This window comes from Pezoporus occidentalis, unplaced genomic scaffold (assembly GCF_034315485.1).
Source record: "Pezoporus occidentalis ecotype Australia unplaced genomic scaffold, CSIRO_AGI_Poc_V1 ctg137, whole genome shotgun sequence".
Classification (NCBI taxonomy): Eukaryota; Metazoa; Chordata; class Aves; order Psittaciformes; family Psittacidae; genus Pezoporus; species Pezoporus occidentalis.
The window spans coordinates 584,009-604,519 of NW_026913177.1; the positions used below are offsets into that span (position 1 = coordinate 584,009).

Below are 20,511 nucleotides of genomic sequence, written 5' to 3' on the forward strand. Positions count from 1 at the left end.
ATGTCTAAAATGGCAATAATGATACTTTAAGAAGCATTTGAGCAGCCAGAAACTGAGAAGATACAAAGTCTAGTTTTATGAGTTGAACTGACTTATGTAAAGCCAAGCACCAAATGAAAGAATAACAGAATTCTGAAGTCCTCAGCTGTCAATTCAAATGTCACTGCTTAAGCCTCATGCCTTTCAAAATACTTCTTACATGAGAGAAACTGCACTTCAGTTCTGAATAACTGCCCTTCGTTCTCTCTTCTATACGTATACACACCTACTTGCTCTAAAGATTTTTGCTGAACACAGAGCTCAGCTCTCAAAGCAACGTTGTAGGCAACGTGTGATTACTGTATTCTTACTTTATATTCTACCATTATCAAGTTAGAAAAAAATGTACACCAGCCACTAAATTCAAACTCTACATGACTGCTGCCTGGCCACATTTCTGGTTTTACAGACTCCAACTGAGAAGTAGTCTATCTAGCTTATGTGACTGCTTTACAATCCAAGGCAATCCTTAACCCCTTGCTTACATTATGTATCCCATCCTATACATTGTCATAGCCTAAAAGTGTTTAATCTAGAAAGCTGATCTTAAATACTCCCAGAGAGAAGACAAAAAGTGAGCTGGCAGAACAAAGCAAAATAATCCTGTTTTGGGAATGAAACATTTTCTTCCTGTCAAAAGATGGAGTGACTCAACATTAAAAGCAGAATTTTTAAGTTACCACCAGAATTTTTATCCTTTTACTGTGCCATCACCTAGAAGACCAGCTTAAGGTGAGTGACTGATCTTGCTGCAAAGACAAGCTTAGATGAAAGAACCAGGTTTTGGCTGAAAACTCTGAACAACCAGAAAGCAACTCAGTTTAAATCTGAAACAGTGACTGCCAAATTAATGAAGTCACAGAACTTCATATGACAGGTCAGAGTTGACTCAAAACCATCATGTTTTTCAGGCAGTATCAGCCTTTCATTTGAAAGGCTCATGAGTGTTTCTGAAAGACTTCTAACCATCATCAGTTTAGCACCACGTGCACCTTCACATGTGCATATGACAGTCAAATACTTTTTTCTTCAAGACTATCTAAGGGTACATATCACATACAGCCTACTCTTTCCCCACAGCGAGTCTCTCCTGCCCATGTATTCAGCTTGCTTACTTAAGACTGCACTGGTGTTACGCTTCCTTTTTCATGTTTCCATCTGTACTACTTCCAGGACTGAAAAGGAATACTAAGACTACAGTCATACGTTTTAACCTGACTCACTGTGTTTCACAGAATCACAGAATGGTTGATATTGGAAGGGACTCCTGGGGGTCATCTAGTGCAATCTCTCTGCTCAGGCAGGGTCAACCTAAAGCACATGGCTACTCAGGACTGTGTCCACATGGCTCTTGACAATCTCCAGGGAAGAAGACACCACAACCCCTCTGGGCAACTTATTCCAATGCTGTCATCCTCACAGTAGAAAAGCTCTTCCTCATGTTCAGGTGGAATTTCCTGTTTATTGACCTGTATACTTCCACTAACTGTGGTGGATGAAACACAGGCAATCACAGAGGTTGGGGAATTTATCAAAATGAGGCTGGGTACCTGTCTGAGCCATTCCTTCTACACACATGCTCTTTTACAGAATTTCAACTCACACAACGGGGATTTAACCTAAATCTCAGATGTATAAATGTTTAGGTTCACAACCACAGAGCTGTTAGTTTGCATTCATGATTCAGAAGAATTAGTTCGAAAGCCATCATTAAAACCACTCTAAACATAATTTTAGATTCCAGCACATGGGCAAAAGAGGGAGAAAGAAATCTTGCACAGCAAATTGAGAAGGGAATTCCCCTAACATGCTATTCTGGAACATCTACTATTTATCTTTTTTTTTTAATTATTTTTATTGTTGTTATTTACTTATTTAGTTTGGACTCTTAACTCAAGTTCATGCAATTTTGCTTGAAGTTACTATCCTACAGTAATAAGTGTTCTTGCCTACAGTGCCGTGAAGAGGACTCAAGAAGACTATGCTAATGAGCACACAATTTTCAAAAGGTCGATTGCCACATCATTAGCCAGGCCATTTACATCTCTGCAGTATGGAGCATTCTCCAGTTTTAGTCAGTGAAATGGCACAAACATTGCTTAGGGTCAAATAGTACAGTGTGCCAAGAGCTTACAAGTCTCCAGTAGTTGGAGCAGCTCATAATGGGCCATTTTCACACTACCCTATTGTCCAGCTGACACCATCTTCTGTCAGATATTTAAAGAGACAGAGCAATCTTATCTGCCAAGAAATGTTAACATGCACTTATTTTGTGGGTAAATATCATTTACTGTAAAAAAAAAAAATTGTAAAGGAGCAATTAGCAAAATATGTCTGGTTCTATCTTTGCAGTCACATAATTTAAAAGTAAAAGCATGCAGAATGTTTGGCTTCTGTCATGTCTAGAAGCAAAACAAAAAAAAAAAACATACTAAACCACAGTACAGGTTGTCCTTGGACTACTTTAGTTCAGTAGTTAAAATTTTTAAAAGTATATAGTCAGAGCAACTTTTAAAAAGATATCACCAGAGTAATAAGGTGTTTATTCTCTGAATTTTAGCCACCTGGTACTGAAACAAGGAGGCACAAAATTACAAAATGTAATCAGTTCTAAGTAATGTTAAGTTCGATGGCTTTGTAACGGAAAATAACTGCGGTGCTTGAAGGTAGTTGACATAGTTTCAGGCCCACGGGACCTCAGTACAAAAGGTGTGAGAAAAGCAGAATAGAAGGACAGGACCTGGGGATGGGGAGTATCTGGGACTAGCAGATGTCCAGGGTGGGCACAGATAAACTAACTGATAAGTAAAAGGACAGGATGATTGCTATGCTTGGGGTGTTAATAAACCCATTAAGCTGGTGTAAGCATCTACTAGGGAGTATCCCGGACTAGCAGATGTCCAGGATGGGAGCAGTTAAACTAACTGATAAGTAGAAGGTCAGGATGATTGCTATGTCTGTAATGTTAATTAAGCTTGTTGGGAAAAGTAAACGACCCTTAAAGACAACCACATTTTTGTATGCATGCCGGAAACTCTTTGGAAAATGATGTAATATGCTCAGTGACCATATAAGGATGACCTGTATAGCAATTCGGGGGGACACGTTAGGAGGAGCTATCCCCCGTGTCTCCCGGTGCCGCAATAAAGAATACCTGTTTGTCAACTTGAAACTCTGCTGGCAAGTGTGTTCCTGGAGTTTTCCCCGAATCAGGACATATCCAGAATGATGCACATTAAAGCAATTTGGGCATGCATGTCAAGCAACTTCAAAATGCGACAGTTAAAGACTTCGGGCCTTAAAGCAGCCTTCTCGCACATACTGACTGTAAACACTCAGTTCCAGTAGGATACACTAGCATCTTTACAACAGCATTTGCTCTGCACTAGCCTAGACAAGCGAGCTAGACAAAGTGCACTACTGGGTTCAGCTCAGGTGATGAAAGAAGGAATTCTCCAATAACTACAAACCTGTCTGCCTCCAGCAGAGCTGACATTTCTTCCTCTACCTATCTACATTTCCCCTTAGTTGTAATTTGCACCCATATAAAGGTATTTAGCTTTTATATTGTACTCTTCTTCACGCCTACCCTTTAAGCTCCTGCACCAGTGCAGGATCCTTCATTTTTTCAGGTGCTCATCTCACAACTGAGAAGGCCTACAAAAAGTATTATTAAAAAACAAACAAACAAAACCCAACCCTTAAAAAGGTTAGCAAAGCTCTCCATTTCCAATTAAATTCAATCCAGGGATTCAACAGAATGGATGCTGAATCAACTGCTGCATTCCCAGAACAGCTCTTTACAGTCACATTGAGAGCGTCAAACAAGCATCATACTTTAACCCTACACATTATTTACAAATCAACTTCCACAACAACAGCTGAAACCCAATTTATTTTTAAAACTTAGGCTATATCATCATTCAGAAAAATCACTGCTCTTCATTTTTTTTCCTTCTGACAACTAATTCAATGAAAAATTGTACTCTGTTGATATTACTACCAGACTCCACACATCCTGGTACAGTAACAGATTATCTACTTGTTCTAGAAACAAAACACTCATAACATTGCAATAAAGTAAGATAAAGCTTAGCTCAGAGCAGTGAAAGCTAGGAAGGGATATTATTGTACTTTTGCTGTTAACCTTTAAAAACATACCCATCTGAAGTTTAAGTGACAAAAAGCTTTATTCTTCATAAGTGGTGAAAAACCAAGGCCAGTTTTCTGTGAATCACTACCAGGGCACAAGTCTGTTGTGGACCCATACCAGACAATAGTTCTCATAAAGCTTTGTTGCAGGTTGACAGCATTATTTTTTTTTTAACAGCATTTAATTTTTCTTATACACTGCACTTATGAAGTAATATATACTGAAGAATTTGGATCATCAAGTAATATATACTGAAGAATTTGGATCATCAAGCGAGATGCCTTATCTCTGCCTCTGAAGTTTCAAGTACCAGATAAACAATTTATGCAAGCACCTACAAGATACTACAAATCTAGAGCCAGAGTCCTTGCTTCACCCTTTTAATGTCTCTGCCTCTTCCCATTTCCCCTGTTCCCATAAGAGTAACTGATATTCTGTATTCATTAACAGATTATTGTCACTACAACACCTGGACATTTGTTAATATATGTCACCAACTTCGATTAACCTACTGACCAAGATAATTTCAAGTCCATATACTACAAAGTTCTCTCCACTCACATTAGAATCAAGCTTACTTTCAAGGCCAACTTTTCCTTCTCTTTCATTCCCAGTGCACAAATTTTGGCACAATCACACAAAAAACAACTGCTTCCCTTATGTGCAGCACTGACCAGCAACCTTCTTATTGCAGAGATTCCATGACAACAAAGAGATAGTTCATATTATGAGTCAGGCAGAAAGCAGAGATGTGCTATAAGGAATGCATATGCATGTAGGTTTACATGAAACTTTTTACATGAAATTCCACCTTTCACCTCCACATATTTTAACAAAATCCCATAATTTTGCTGTAACAAATCTCACAAATTCCACAAAAGGACAACAGCAAGTGCTGGAAAAGGTAAAGTGACTGTAGTAAGATTTGATTAAGCTTATTAGAAACAATTAAGTGTCATAATCTTTAAGCTGTTTTGTCCTTCTCTATAGACAGTGCAAAAAGATTCAATTTAAAAGGTCTTTTCCTTATTCTTGATCATGACAGAAAGGTGAAAAACACTGCCATGAACTCAAAAAGCTTCTTGAGAATACAGGATTTTTTCAAGCCTGGCTCACAATTAGACTATAACACTGTGCTCTTTCCTCGTACCTAAAGAAAGGTATGCCCTTCCCATGTTGCCATACTGCACTGCACTCCAGTTACATATATTACAAGCTAAGAAAGGTTACAAAATTGCTTAAATTACTGCTGCAAAAGCAACAGCAACCTAAAATCCTGATATTCGCTAACAACAATGTAAGATATGAACAATAAGAAAGATTAAGACTTCCAGCAAAGAATCAGTGATGACTCATTTGAGCTCTGACAAACTACAGAAATTCCTTTTCTGGAAAACTACTGCTCTATGAAAAAACTAACAACATTTGGAAAAGCTTGCAAAAGAAAAGAACGTCACACTCCTCTTATCAAAGAATGTAGCTTACCACTATGCAGTCCTAAAATATCTAAGGATTTTTAATTTTTAATTGATTTTTTTAATAAAACCAACCACTTACAAGGTAATGAGCTGGCACACAGATGATGCTATCCACTATTTATTTCTTCCTCAAGAGCAAGATAAATTTAAATGCATAAATTAGTATTTCACCTCGCAACACTATGTAGCTCTACTCTGTGCTATGGAGTCTGAAATACATACTGCAGCTGAAGAACAATTTAACTTAAGCACAGACAACCTGCACTTCCCCTAATTACAGATTCAAATGGTAGCTGTGTGCAAAGTCTCTGAAATAATTACAGTCCTTACTGGTACACTGTAAGCGATGATATAGTGAGTAATTTAGAGGGAAACTAAAACAAGACCTCTTCCAGCACTGAAGATCTTGCTGTGGAAGGATGTATTTTTTCCATTACAAGTTTGTAATATTCATATAGTTTTTCAAATTCAGCATATTGATTGACATGTAAATTAGAATTTCCAGACTAAGATTTCTGTCAGTTAGATATATGGTCTTTCAGCTACATAATCCTACCAGACAGCTGTATTAAAACATTAGGCTAACACGCTAATTTACTGAACAAGTACCATGAGGAACCTGAAAATTACTGTTACTTTGACATGATCCTCATTGCAAACCTGTGCCTTCTACTCTCAGGTATCACACCCTCATTACCCCATCAAGTTTCAATCAAACCATAAACTATCTGCGGTGATCTCACCAAGGCAGCTGCCAGTGCATGTACCTGATAAAACAATTTCTCTGCAAATCTCCTCTTACCCAGAAAGGCCTTTCTACTACTGCTCAGTTCTAGCAGGCACTTAATGCACACTCTGCTTCCAAGGGAAGCAATAAGAAATGTTACCACCAGCTTCATATGGGATATAAACTGAATGTTTGAGGATACTCTCATTTTTAATTTTCATTTTTCAGAAGCATTAAGTGAAGGAAAGTGAAGGAAGTTCAGCTACACACAGAGTCTAACTTTATCTAGAGTTATTAATGTCTTGGCCTTCTGAGAGCATTCTTTAGATGATAACAGCCCTAAAATCTTGTGAAGAGTCAGTATTATTGTGTGCATTACAAAGATCACTGTTAGGAAGAAGCTGCTTGAAATATCTTGAGAAACAAAACTTACCTCGTTTCAACTTAATACTTACAGCACACAAAGCAAAAACATTCACCATTACCTGGCTGTTTGTCCTGGGTTCAGCAGTAGCAGTCATTTTTCTCCTTCTTGGTAGCTGGTGCAGTGCAGTGTTTTGACTTTTGGCCTGGGAACAGAGCTGATAACAAGGATGTTTTGGTTTGGCCAAGGACTTTGTGAGCCTCATGCTCTGCCAGAAAGGAGGGGAAGCCAGGAGGAAGCAGGGACAGGACACCTGACCCAAACTGACCAAAGAGGTATTCCATACCACAGCATGTCATGCCCAGGATGTAACTGAGAGTTACCCGGAAGGGCTAGGAGACTGCGGGGTTGGAAGAGGTATCGGTGGGTGTTTGGTCGGGCTGGGAGGGGAGTTATCGGTTGGCTGGTGCTGAGGTGTTGTATTCTCTTCCCTTGTTACTTCTCTTTATCATTATTATTATTGGTGGTAGCAGTAGTGATCTGTGCTATACCTTAGTTACTAAACTGTTCTTACATCAACCCATGGGAGTTGCATTCTTTTTGATTCTCCTCTCCATCCCTCAGGGATTAGGGGGAGGGCAAGAAGGGGGGGGAAGTGAGTGAACAAGCTGCATGGCTGGGTTTAAACCACAACACTGGCTATCCTTAAAAACCACAACATGCAATGCAAAGAATTTTCACTCAAAGTTTTCTTTTTGAGATATAACAGGTTCTTAGAGAAAGAAAAGATGAGTGGTGTGATTAGCTGGCATTTCCATTCAGAGAAGATAACCAAGACTATGCCAACCTCATAACCCAAAAAGGAAGAATACTGTTCTCCAGTATTACAACACTTACTGAAGTGAAGTACTGAAGCACACTAAAGGAATAAAACATCCCAGATCACTGGCTTTACTACATGAGAAAAATCATTCAGGGCAGCATAGTCCACTCATAACATCATCTGACCCGACTGCCACAGACCCCACCAACCATCACACCCCACCAACCACACCCCACTAACGCACACCTTCATGACAACTCAAACACAGCAGCATCAAGATAAAATTTAAGACCAGCTGGCATCAATCTGTCTTTCTATAAACCTTTTCTATTTCAAAATCTTTAGTATGCCAAAAGCTACAAATTTAAGCACTCCTTCCTATGAGAGAAAAGGACCTGACTCACTCTGAACCCCTGTAACAACAACTAAAATGCCCCCGCATACATAAAGCAGTAAATGGAGAGGGGCTTAGGCCTTGGAGGAAAGACTGTGTACCTCCCAGTGCAGCACAGAGGCTCTCCTTATCTGCCTCTCATCCTTACTAGTACTGTGACCTACAGAGCAGTGATGCTAAGCAGCTCCCCTCCTCCAACCCTCCTACGTCTCAGACACTTCCTGTCTCCACTGGCATTTATTTTCAGCCCTCGAGATTCCTTTCTATATGTTCCAGGAACCCTCTAGCCATCCTCCATCCAGATGGCAGACTTCAGATGAAGGGAACAGGGTCTTGGAAGGTCTTTTCTTGGCCTGCTTCTCAGCAGCCTGCTGGAACTCAGAGGCAGACTGAGTCTTGGACAAACAAGGCTCTGTTGAAGTGCAAAAGCCCTTCAATCCCTCTCCACAATCTTCCTCAATGCCCTCTTTGTCTTCAAACAAATTTGTCTTAAACCTTTTAACAGCCTCTGCTTTCCAGGGGCATGCTTTATACAATCTATTCCCTACAAAGCTGCAGAAAGCCAATAAAAGGGCAAAGGAAAAGGGTCTTAATGCTATAATGGACAACCAGAGCCACAGTTTTACTACATACAAAGCAGATGCTATTTTGACAAGCAGATGCAGAAGAATAAGGTAGAGTGGTAGGTTTCGGTCATATTGATCCCTGTCACCTGCAACAGATTTCCTGACATGATAGGAGAGCAGTAGTTTATATACTCAAACTCAATAAAGACCATCACCCTACAACAAACTATTTTCAAACTATGACTCTCCCAGAAAATCATTCTTATCTCTGCACTAAGACTACAGAATCAGGCCGATGTATAGTCACAAAGACCAACACTGTCATTCATGTACAAGCTTCAGAGAATTACCGATTGTTTTAGATTGAGAAAGTAAGTTTTGCCAAAATAAATAGAAAAAAAAAATGTTTCCAACTGAGGCTTCACTGAACAACAGTTTCGTGAGTTTTAGTAAGATGTCTACAAGATTCCTTTAACCCTATTCATACCAAAGAGTATGACATTATTTATCATATAGGTAAATGCAAAAAAACCTTTGAAGACCCAAGGACATAAAGCTGGATACTTGAGAGTACAATATATTTAGGTATAAACTACTCTAAAATCAAATTTAGTAAGCAAAGCCAGTTCCCCATTTAAAGACTAAAGCTATCAGGAAGATTCTTATGTATCTCTTGGCTGGAAAGATTAATTTAGAAAATGAACTGCAAGAGAAAACAACATTGCAGAACTTTAGTAAAACTCAACTGGGCTACGAAAAGAAGTTACAGAAAAGCTGCAGCAGCACAGAAAACTTATCAATTTCAGGTAGTACCTTCAAAATCCAGCACCTCAAAGGAAATGATCAGAACAGTAAAGTGCTGGGAAACATCAGGCAAAGCATGGTCTCTGAAGGCTGGTAATAATAAAAATGCATCTTCCTTGGTGGGAAAAGCAACACAATCTGGGGGCAATAATATGCACTGCAGGGCCATTACCACATTTGCAATGCTGGTTTTTCAGTCAAATTCTTGTTCTCTAGGCTTACTATTGATTTTAAAAGTTAGCTGAATAGCTTCTTTGGTCCTTTCTATCATTTACATTTGTCACAATACTGACTGTGAGAAGATATCTTTGGTCTCATTTTGACCAAAAAAATAATACAAGAAATGACTTAAAGAAAATTCACCACTCCTTTATAGGGTAGTTTGAAAACCAAATACTACAAATAAGCTATATGAGATAGCCAGATTTTTTATCATGTATACTCTATTTTTATTTTTTTACAATTTTACATTGTTAGAAACCAATCTTTTCCAGAGAAATGTATAAAAGATTCCTAATTAATTTCAAATAAGTTCAAACACTTTTCAGATCAATACTTTCATTTAAGGGGTGTGATCTGTTTGCTTGTTAGGGTAATACACTAACTGCATAATGATATTCATAGCTCCACCCACAAGCATTTAGGATTGTCTAATTGAGATTTATCTGCTGTTATGAAATATCCACTCTATGATTTACAGTCATTTACTGTGTAATAGCTGTAGCTGATTAACTGGTTTTAAGTTTCTGTTTTATCTCCTCCCTTCTTTAGTTTCTTAACAGATTAAAAAGGTGTACCTTCATCAGAAGTTATTTAAGTTCAATTTATACATGCACAACAAATGGCTGGCTACTACTTTTCCATGAACTGAAAATCTGACCCAGAAATTGTTATTTAAAACTGAAATGAGTTATGGACCACCTAAAAACCTTTGATAATAAGAGCTAGCTAACACAGGTGGAGTGAGCCAGATAATTATAGAAAATTATGTCCATCAGCTATAGAGTCAATGCAACATAAGGAGACAATAAACTACTCCATTATGATCAGAGACACCCATTGCCTTACCACTGGAAAGATGGACTCGATTTACTTAAGTCAGTGGTTTAGTAACCGCACACTCAAGACACTTGTGAGGGTGGTTCACAAAGTCAATCAAAATCCAGCAAGTATAGTTTGAGATATCTGGCCTCTGATCTGAAGCCACATCATATGTCCTTGGCACTGAGCTTTCACACTCTAAGAGTATGTGTGGAATGGAAATAAGAAGGAAAAAAAAAAAAAAAAATAAAAGAAAAAAGGGGGGGGGGGGGGAAGGATACACAATAATCCTTTTAAAACTCATGCAATTAGTCACACTTTGAAGAAAACCTAGAAGAAAACTTAAGTACACAAAGAAGGCCAAGGAAGCAAAGTGAGTGAAGGTAAGTGGAGGGGAAAAGACAGCAACTGCAGTAATACCTGAAAAGACAATCATCTGTCAGGATATGTTAACAGGGACAAAAAACCAAATGTGAATGAACATGTATTACGATTAATGAAGATGATGACTGCTTTATCTGTTAAGTTATACATGTTGTTGCCATTAAAGTAGGATAGGAAATGCACCTGTTTGGTCCAGCAGTTACAGCTAAGCTTTACTAACCTTAGAGGTAAGTGAACAGACAAATAAGTTTTACACTTTTTATGGCGCAGTAGTGGAAAAGGGGCTGCATTGGAACTTAAGCATTCCTTTCACATATCTATTTTCAATTCTGATTTTAAAGCTAACATCGTTCTAGCACTTAATGTGTAATGAACATTCTTTCCTTGCCTCACAGAAAAGAATTATCTTAGAATTCAGCACGAACAACTGTAAACCAACAGTATTAGCCCAGGACAAGAGTGCACTACAAGCAGGAACAAAAGGGTAAAGTTTATATTCATAAAGTTTTATGAGCATCTAGATCTACCAGCAACATGAAAAATAAGATAAACAATATAGAAGATGGGACGGTAATCCTATAGACTACTAAACTTGAAAAAAACAGATGCTGAACCCACAGCAGCTTTATTATTGACAGCATATCTTTCCTGTCATGAAATTTTCCACTATCATCCAAAAAAATCATTGTATCTCTCTTCTCTCTCTGTAAGCTGCACTGAGATTTTTTTCACCCTGATTTAAAGCTAAATATGCTGTATTTTATTTCACATTCTTCTGAAAATAGGGTTTGCAATGAAAAGGGACCATAAGGGGAATCCAAATAGTAAGCAAGTGCCTGTTCCATTCTCTAAGGGTGATAAGGCTACACTTATCCCCTTCCCACATGTATTCCCTGGAAGCACCTGGTTTAGGCTGCTGTTTTGATATCTTCATACCAAAGTTTGTTTAAATAAAGCAACCATAATCTTTTGGCTAGTAAGTGCTAAGAAAATCTTTGCTCTAAGATAGCCATATTCTGTTACCAACAGAGGAATGCCTCCAAACCATCTGCTCAGGATGATTTTGTCAATACAGCATTGGCCAGTGTAATATTAAAAATAAATATTTATCCCTAGTAAATATACCATCAGTATTCTTGGCTTTATTATTGCCATTTACCCTGAAACTCCCTGTCAAAATCACTGTTTCTGTAAAGCTGTGTGGGATAGGAGTAATTCTTTATCCAACTCTATAGACAGTCATTGGAATTTGGAACCAGCTGCTATAGAACCACTCACTGTTACAAAATTTGAAGATTATGCAAAAGCTTGCATCTACAATACTTTTAAATAACTGATACTGCTATTGCTTTCAGAAAAGAAAGGTATTTTTCACCCACAGAAGGGGTGGAGTACTTAGAGGCCTTGGAAACTGGAAATCCACACTGGCAGAAGCAGCAGAAGGAAGGGCAAGAATTCTTGCCCATACACAACCATATGTCCCGCAAGATCTGGGAAAAAACCAAACGTGAGTTCAAGCTCATTCAAATACCCCACTCATATTACTTCTATTCTGAGGTTGTGGTTCAGAAATCTAACCTAACATTATATTACGGGGAAGGGCTCTTCGTGAAACTGTCCAAATGGCCTACCGCATCTTCTATACCAACAGATATATCTACTTAGCTAGTAACAAACTGATACTTTAACATACTGCATGACAAGAATATCTAGGGAAAAAAGAAAAAAGAAGGACCCAAAAGAAAAAGACATTCCAGGCAGTTCTTAACATGCCAAGACTCTGATAGCATCTGAGGGAAACTGAAGTTTAAAGAAGAGTTCTTAATTGGATCTGCAGCAGATCCACTAAGAAGCGGAAGCATTACAGACTGGTTCAGCCACTGGCCTACATGAAGCCTAGAAATCAGTGGTAGACTGTCTGTCCAGAGAGGCTCTTAACTCATTTTAGTTAGGCATAAAGAATACCTGCTTTTCATTGTATTTGATATGTGCTATTTTCTGAGAGGGCCATCAGATAGGGCTTAGCAATAAAAGGGAGAAAGTGGATTTCTGATATGCAAATACTGTTCCAAGTTGTTACTGTTCCTACTTGTTAACTAGGGAGACTCCTAAACCACAAAAAAAATATATAGTACACATTTTAATATAATTTTCATAATATTATGAAAAAATCATAACCAATTTCTTATCTCTTGCATACTAACACACCACCTGCAAAGCAAGACAGAAACAACACAAATAATTTGAGAAAATGTTTCACAACCTTCAACTGCAACTCAAGTCAAGCGTTAAGTGGTAACACAGACCCTGCAGAAAGTTCTAATAAAGTCTCTTGGTCTAAACATTTTGAGAGAAACATACCAGTTTAATGAAGAAAGGTGAGAGGGAAAGAGTACTTGTAACAAGTTCCTAGTAAACCTGCTTCCATCCACAAGGTTTGTTTCAAAGAGATGCAGCAAACATTTACTAACATTTGTTACCATCAGAAAAGGCTACCTTTAGGCAGAAAAGCTGTAAAGACTCAAGATTTTGGTTTTTCCCTCCCTGCTGCTACCCTCCCTCCCCAATCCAGTCCCCCTTCCCCCTCTCCAGCTAAACTCTTTCCCAGGTTTTGTCTGCGCAGTACCAGCTCATGTCCACACATGCCAGTGCTAGTTAATACATGAAATTGTCTTACCAGCAGCAGCACAGCGAGCAGATGAAGAATTCCATTACAACAAAATTAACAGCAGGGGATTTCCGACAAGATGGCAATAGTTCGGACACTCAAAGAAACATGGGAAGCCCAAGATAACCGATTACAGAAACACGGCCTGAAAATACTGGTGGCACTTTTCCGGAATTCAGCAAGATGCAATTTCTGGCAGGCAGAGTGAAAAAACACACAACGGTTGTCTTCCAGAGAAAGGGTATACATAGCTCATTCTTGAAAAGACAGCTGTGCAAAAGAAAGATATATGCTTTCTGCCTTTCTTTTAACTATCAGAATAGCTCTTATCTAAAGTTTCCTCTTTTTTTAGGGTAGGACTGTTAAAAAAAACAAACCTCCTCCCAATAAGTGAAGATTTAGCAAGCATTTTCATACTGCTTTTGTCTATCTAGTCCTGCCTACCTTTCAAATAAGTTTGAAAGCAAAGAAATATTAATTCCAACAGAATAAATAAGTAATGAGAACTACTTTTTCCCATCCTTCTTTTCCTCTTTTATAACGTTAATTCCAGTAACTTGGCTATGTTAAAGAGTCAAAAATATCTGTTGAGTCTGGTGGGTTTGTTTCCTAAAATCTACCCACTTTCTTGAAAAGTACTGAAATTGTCATTTTATACCTGTCTTAAGATATTTCATGAGCTCCATTCATCTTTCCGCTTATTAGCCAAGAGGGGAAAAAAATCCCAGCTACAGAGCCTTAAAGCTCCACCTTGTGGAAGAAGCCTATAATATACAAATATGGAAAAGGACTTCAAAAGGAGCTTGTAATTAATACTGTTTGACATTTACACTTTGTCATCATTTACATTTTGTCATTAGTCACAACATGGTAAAATAGACTCTTAAATGCATCCTACCCCAGCAGAAAAACTGGCAATGGAGGATTACCAATAAATTGAAAAGCTGGATTTATTTTGTGGCAATAGTCATCCTGCAGTGAATCAGCAAATATATATCATACACAGCAGTCCAAAGCAGATCTTGCTGTTGCCAGGTTTGCTGTCTCCTGTGCACTGGACTTACTCCATGCATAAGCAGGAAAACAGAGAATCACAGAAAGAGTTATCTGGCCAAGGAGCAAACCAACAAAGAATACAGCAACCCTGCCATCAAAAGTAAAATAAATTACTAAAAGAACTTAAATCTTGTGATACTAGATTGACTGTACTTTTACACGGGTATTCTGAATGCTATTCACAATCCTCCTCCAACTATCTATTACAAACAAAATCAACTAAATGTCCTCATTCAGCCATTTCTAAATGCTTGTATTGAGAACAGCTTAGTGCAATCATAAGCTGCCGATGACTAGGTGTGGAGTGGACTCTAAAGGAAACTGAACTAGTACTGCCCTCTACCGAAAGAAGAGCTTGAACACGAAAATTGCAGCAACTTTCACAGCATTCTGTTTTGCTGCTTTATATGGGCACCTGACTTTTCCTTGGTTTTCCTTCTTCTCTATAAGCCTTTACAACACTGAGGGTTCTATTTTATGGTGGGTTTTTATTAGTTTTTGGAGGGCTGGGTTGTTGTTTTTCTTCCTTCTGCTTTTTCACCACGAGGGCAACAAAGATGTCAGGCAGGTTTCAAAGTTTACATACTACATAATACCATGCCAGCACACAGAGACTCCAGAAACCAGAGTTGCTGCACTAAAGCACTGCAAGCACAGCTCATGTTTTTAGCAACGCAAGAGCTTATAAACAAATACAATAATAATAATAGACCAAAAAGTGAGGTGTTAAAATATAACCCCAGATGATTAATTTAAAATTTTCCTGTCATCTGCAGTACACCAATCATATAACAGTGTCATGAAATATTCTTCTGTGTAGTAGACACAAGATTCTTAAAGAAAATATATCCATATTGGTTAAATACTTTGAATTAATAAACATACCATAATTAGTAATTGATTACTAACAGTAGTCACATCATTCTCCAAAGTAAACCTTGCTATGTTTGTATTTGGTATCAGTTGCTCCACTTCAAGATTCAGACATTCAAAAAATCTAAAACTCTGAATAACTTAAGGACTGAAATGCTGTACAAAACCTGGAAATGCAGCACTTCTAGCAACATAATTTGGCTGAACAATACATTGGTTTGGAACACCAAGGAGCACAAAGTTTGAACTGGTTGAACGCAGGGTCTCTGAGCCTGTAAAAGAGATGGGTGCATGCCGCTCAAAAACAGAGGAAATACATCACTTCAGAAGCATGTCAGCTTTCCAGCGCCCGGGAGCTGGGACAGCCTGTACCTCAGCCCAAACCCCCAGCTGGCAGCAGACAGCAGAAGATTTTCAAAGCTGCTAGGAGTACATTGTGTACGCTTCCACAAGTTTCCATAGCAGGAGGCCGACTTCATTCCCTCAAAATCATCCAAAACACCCCAACCTCACACGGCGCCTGCACCTCCTGAGGAGCGCTGGCACCAAGGGGCTGCAGAGGGAGTCCGCTGCCCGCAGGGCCCCTTCCCGAAGGGGCTATGACCCTCATGTCACACGCGCTACCCCGAGGTTTCACTTTTCAGCAATGATATCGCAAAAATTAAAGGGCGATTACTCAACTGGCAAGGAGAAGAGGACCTGATCTGATCCTGCATGGCACCCCCTGCATCTATTTCTTAGAGTGCACGTTAAACTCCTTGTGTTAGAATGCTTGTTTTAAATAGCACTGAATATTTTATTCTTCCTGTTGTCTAAGCTATACGAGCTCCAACTCTGAATGACCTTTCACTCCATGCTTCTGTGGGGAGGACAGACTTTCTTCTAGAGAAAATAACTGAACACATCTGAGGTTGTTCAAGGCAGATCCAAGCAGCCTTTTACTGCAAAGTTCACAGACTTTATGAAGTCCTGTGTAATTTTCACTGTTGGTGGCTGTTACTCAGAAAAAAAGAGCCCAGATACATTAGAACTAAACATTAAATTTATTTTAAAACCAACAGAAGATATTAAATATACCCCAGCACATAACCTGAGCCAATTTAGCTCACTTTCCACCCTGTGGCCTTCAAGAGGAAACTATCAAGTCTTTCTTTTAAAAAAAAAAAGGAAAAAAAAAAAAATCCCAAAATCTCAGTCTTTATTCTAAAAGATGGCCATGTTCTCAATTTTTAGTTCATGGAGCAGGACCAAAATCTCTGATAATAAAAATACTATGTATGGGCAGGACGCCAAAAGCCCATTAACAACAACAAAGTGAAGACCCTAAAAAAAAACGGCATGCCAAAGCAAATGTATTTGTCATCACTGGCATGTGAAAATGCTTTGTTTAAATTAAGCTTTGATAATTCATCTTCATGAAATCTAAGCTTCAGACTAAAAATTACATCTAATACATACAAGTTTCAAAGCCAATGCTCTCACCCTGACCCACATATGAACCTATGAAAAAGGCTACTCATATTGAACTATCAGTTTTTACTCCCCACCAACTTGCTTCAGCTATGCTTGTGCACAAGTATCGGATGTGGTGACTTGGATTAGTTTACCTGCATCACTAACCACTGCAATCAAGGAATAGATAGACCACATCTCACTATGGAAACATGCACTTCATTACCACTGAACTGAAGGCACACACTGAAACCGGGAAAAGAGGCAACTTTCATAAATTTTTTTTTTTTTTTTTTTTTTTAGGCAAGGCTATAAATAGCACTTTAAATGCAGTCAAATTGTTCCTGCAACAGTAGAAGCAATGACACACCTAGCCTAGTCCAAGTCCATCTTGTTGAGATGTTTCCAGCATCATGTTTCCAGCAATTTCTTCCTTAGAAATCGAGAGCGTTGCAGCTACATTATCTCTCTGAAAGCCCTGAGTGCTGCCACATGCTTTGTCACTATAGCAGTGTCTTTCTGCTTGGCAGCCTCACCATGCTTTATCACTCTTTCACTTTCAGATGCCATATGCTTAGTTTCTTTGGCTGAGAGATATTATGCCTGCTGAACCACTTAGTCTGCAAGTGTAAGAAAAGCATCAATTGAATGAAAGGGCTAGCAGAAACAGACATAGAATTTTTTAAATCCACAACTTCAGTTAGATTTGTCATCCTACAGAATAAAGAAAAAAAAAAAATCATTAAATTCCAAAGATCCCTCCAAGGAACCACAGGAAAGACCTGCCTGTCAATAGAAGCACATTCTAAATCCACTTTTCAGCATATCCTCTCTATCATGAATAGCTAAACTAGCAAAACTGGACTCAGGCTGCCAGGCTATACAGAGAACTACATGTAAATGGTACGATTACAGGCAGTGTGGTCCAAGCAGATAATTGAGTACAAGACCTAGGCAAAAAGCTCAGAATCACAAGAAATTCATGCCTGTTTCACCTTACAATAATGGAACAAAACAAGTTTATTAATCTCCACCTTCAAGAGAAATTACAACCCAAAGAGACTAAAGGCATGGAAAAAAGAAAAAGCATGAATTTCCCATAATGATCCACTTTGACAGAAATACACATACCATGACTGTTAAAACATGTAGGCCTCTTTTGTATGTTTAAAATTAAATCAGGTTAGAAGTGTGGACTGCAGAGACAGATTACATGAGCTTCACTAATATATCTTTTCATGTGTTACATCGTTTTCATATATTTAATACCCAAAGACATTAAATAATTCTGTTGCCAGTATCGTGACTGATACTCCTTGCCAGAGATTTCATGCAAAGTGCAGTTATACTTATGGTGTCTGTAGCTCACAACTATAAAAGAAAGGAGAAAGACATGAACCGAACACCATTCCAGCAGCAGAGATTAAACAGGAAAAAGCTCAAAGCCTTGCGTTTTATACTGTGACAAAATTTGACCACTAGAATTAAAAACAGCCAATCGGAACAAGGTTCCTAACAGAAACTATGTGGAGAAAATACCAAATGGTAGTTTTAGTCACTTCCTTGGAAAGTAATATTGATGCAATAAATAGAAATTATAATTAAAGTAATTTTGAATCTACTGCTGATATATGAATGTACAGAAAGAAAACATTTTTTCTGCTTAATTAGCCAACATTCTTATTTGACCTTTGAGATTTTTTTACGAAGCCTGAGAAGACTGACATATTCTAGAACACTGTCGTCACCTAGTGCTAGTAAAGAATTACAACATATGCAGTTGTACAGGCAGACGAGACCATGTTTTGAACTTTCACACCTACACAAAGTAACCTAAACCTTAAAAGCAGCGAAAGAAGAACTGATGGCAAACTTAAGTCTTCTCACCTGATACAGCCTATGGGGAAAGGTCAGCTCTTGAATGAGAACAGGCTGCCCAGGGAGGTTGTGGAGTCTCCTTCCCTGGAGACATTCAAAGCCCGCCTGGACACATTCCTGTGTAACGTTATCTAGGTGTTCCTGCTCTGGCAGGGGGATTGGACTAGATGATCTTTTGAGGTCCCTTCCAATCTCCAGCATACTGTGATACTGTGAGTCTCTTGAAGGAAAAGAAATCTATGTTTTGATTCTCTGGGTAAAGCTATTGAGAAAGACACCAAGAAGTACCAAAAAAAAGCCCACATATGTGGCCTTTAATGAATGTGAAACAAAGTGTCCAGCCCTTTTATACACTTGGAAATTGTAGGCATTATTCTAAATACGCATTCATGTTAATTATTTCCTGCACTCTCTAGTGCACTGCACACAAGGAAGCAGCTGGACTCTGGAAATCCAGCTTCTCCCTGCTGCTTTTCATCCCAACATCACATAATGGATCAGCTTTTATATTGTGACTGCAACCCTTGTCCTTGGTCTCTGCTTTTAAAGTTTTCTGCTTTTTTACAGTAACCTAAACTACAAGATCAGTATGTAATCATAAAATCTTTTGTGTTTAGCTAAGTGGCAACTTCAGCATTATATCCTTAACAGAATGACTTAATCCATTTTACTCTGCATTGAAAGTAGAGGATTCCCCAATTATCTTTGAATATGTGGTGTTAAATAAACTGCAGTTATCAGAGGCAAACACACGCCATTTGGGTTGCTGGGAACCAGTACTGTTCTAGTTTACATCATTTAATACAGGATATCCACACCTGCAGTGGAGCACAGTAGAGCACAATGACAGGAAAATCAAGTTGATTTTCAGAAGATATTTTCTCTGATTAAAAAATGCTCAGAAAGCAACAAGCCATTTTCACCTATGCTGATGAGATTTTTTTTCCTAACATGGCTACAGTATATTTGATTCTGTAAATGATCTGAGTGATCATTATGACCACTCAAACAAGAAAAACAAAACCACCAAAACCAGCCTTCAGTGTCAGACAGCAAAGCTGAGCTAATTAAATCCAGCATGCTTTACTGTTTCTGAAAAGCTCTCTCACTGAGCAGCTGACTGGCACAGTAATACTTCTCAGCCACAGATATAAAAAAAAAGCACTTTCCTAAGCTATGTACAGGATACAAAACCCCACCACATCAAAGCACAAAGGTCAAAGGCAGAAGAGAAATAGTGCTCATTTCTCCTTACACCTTAAATACATACCTCTTATGTTGGCCTCAAAATCGCCCTTCAGCCCTACAATAAAGTTCATCAAGGTCCCAGACCTTAATAAAAAAAGTCATACAGGCAAACTTACAAGTTGAAAATGAAACAAACACTGTAAGTTGAGTAAATAGAAAAAAAAACTCACTAAAGCCACTGTAAAGATATTGCAAAACAAAATACTGAACAGAGAAACATGATTAACACTTAACAGGAATCACCAGAAAAGACAATAAAACATGTTTAGTAACATAATTGATTCAGTTTATAAGTCCATTGTGCAGGAGTCCAGTTTACAAACCCATTGTGCAGGAGTCAAATACAAACATTAACCAGGTAGTCTCATCCAGCACAGCATTAATTGCCACCCAAAATCCAGAAATCAGATAAAAGTAGTCCAGATGTTTGAGAAAGGATTTAAGTAACTTAAGTAACTATCTTCCCCATAGCACACCACGTATATCCTGAGCTTTTCCCACATAAAATTACTCCTTTCCTATTTAGTATTTTTCCATTTCTTGCCTTAAGATGTGTAAGGGGG

At 38.4% G+C, this 20,511-nt stretch overlaps 1 protein-coding gene across 4 annotated transcripts in view; it reads right to left on the bottom strand.

Annotated features, from left to right (window-relative positions):
• Positions 1-20,511, bottom strand: part of MOB2 (MOB kinase activator 2) — a 121,312-nt gene that overhangs the window by 70,243 nt on the left and 30,558 nt on the right. The window contains exon 1 of one of the 4 annotated variants that reach the window (XM_062609376.1): positions 13,451-13,734. The exons of 2 other annotated variants lie outside the window; for them this stretch is intronic. In XM_062609376.1, coding sequence (XP_062465360.1) covers positions 13,451-13,485 — 35 coding nt within the window. In that variant the 5' untranslated portion in view covers positions 13,486-13,734. Of the gene's footprint in view, positions 1-3,628; positions 3,679-13,450; positions 13,735-20,511 lie in introns of those variants that run through there. One more of the 4 variants, XM_062609377.1, reaches the window with a different exon arrangement.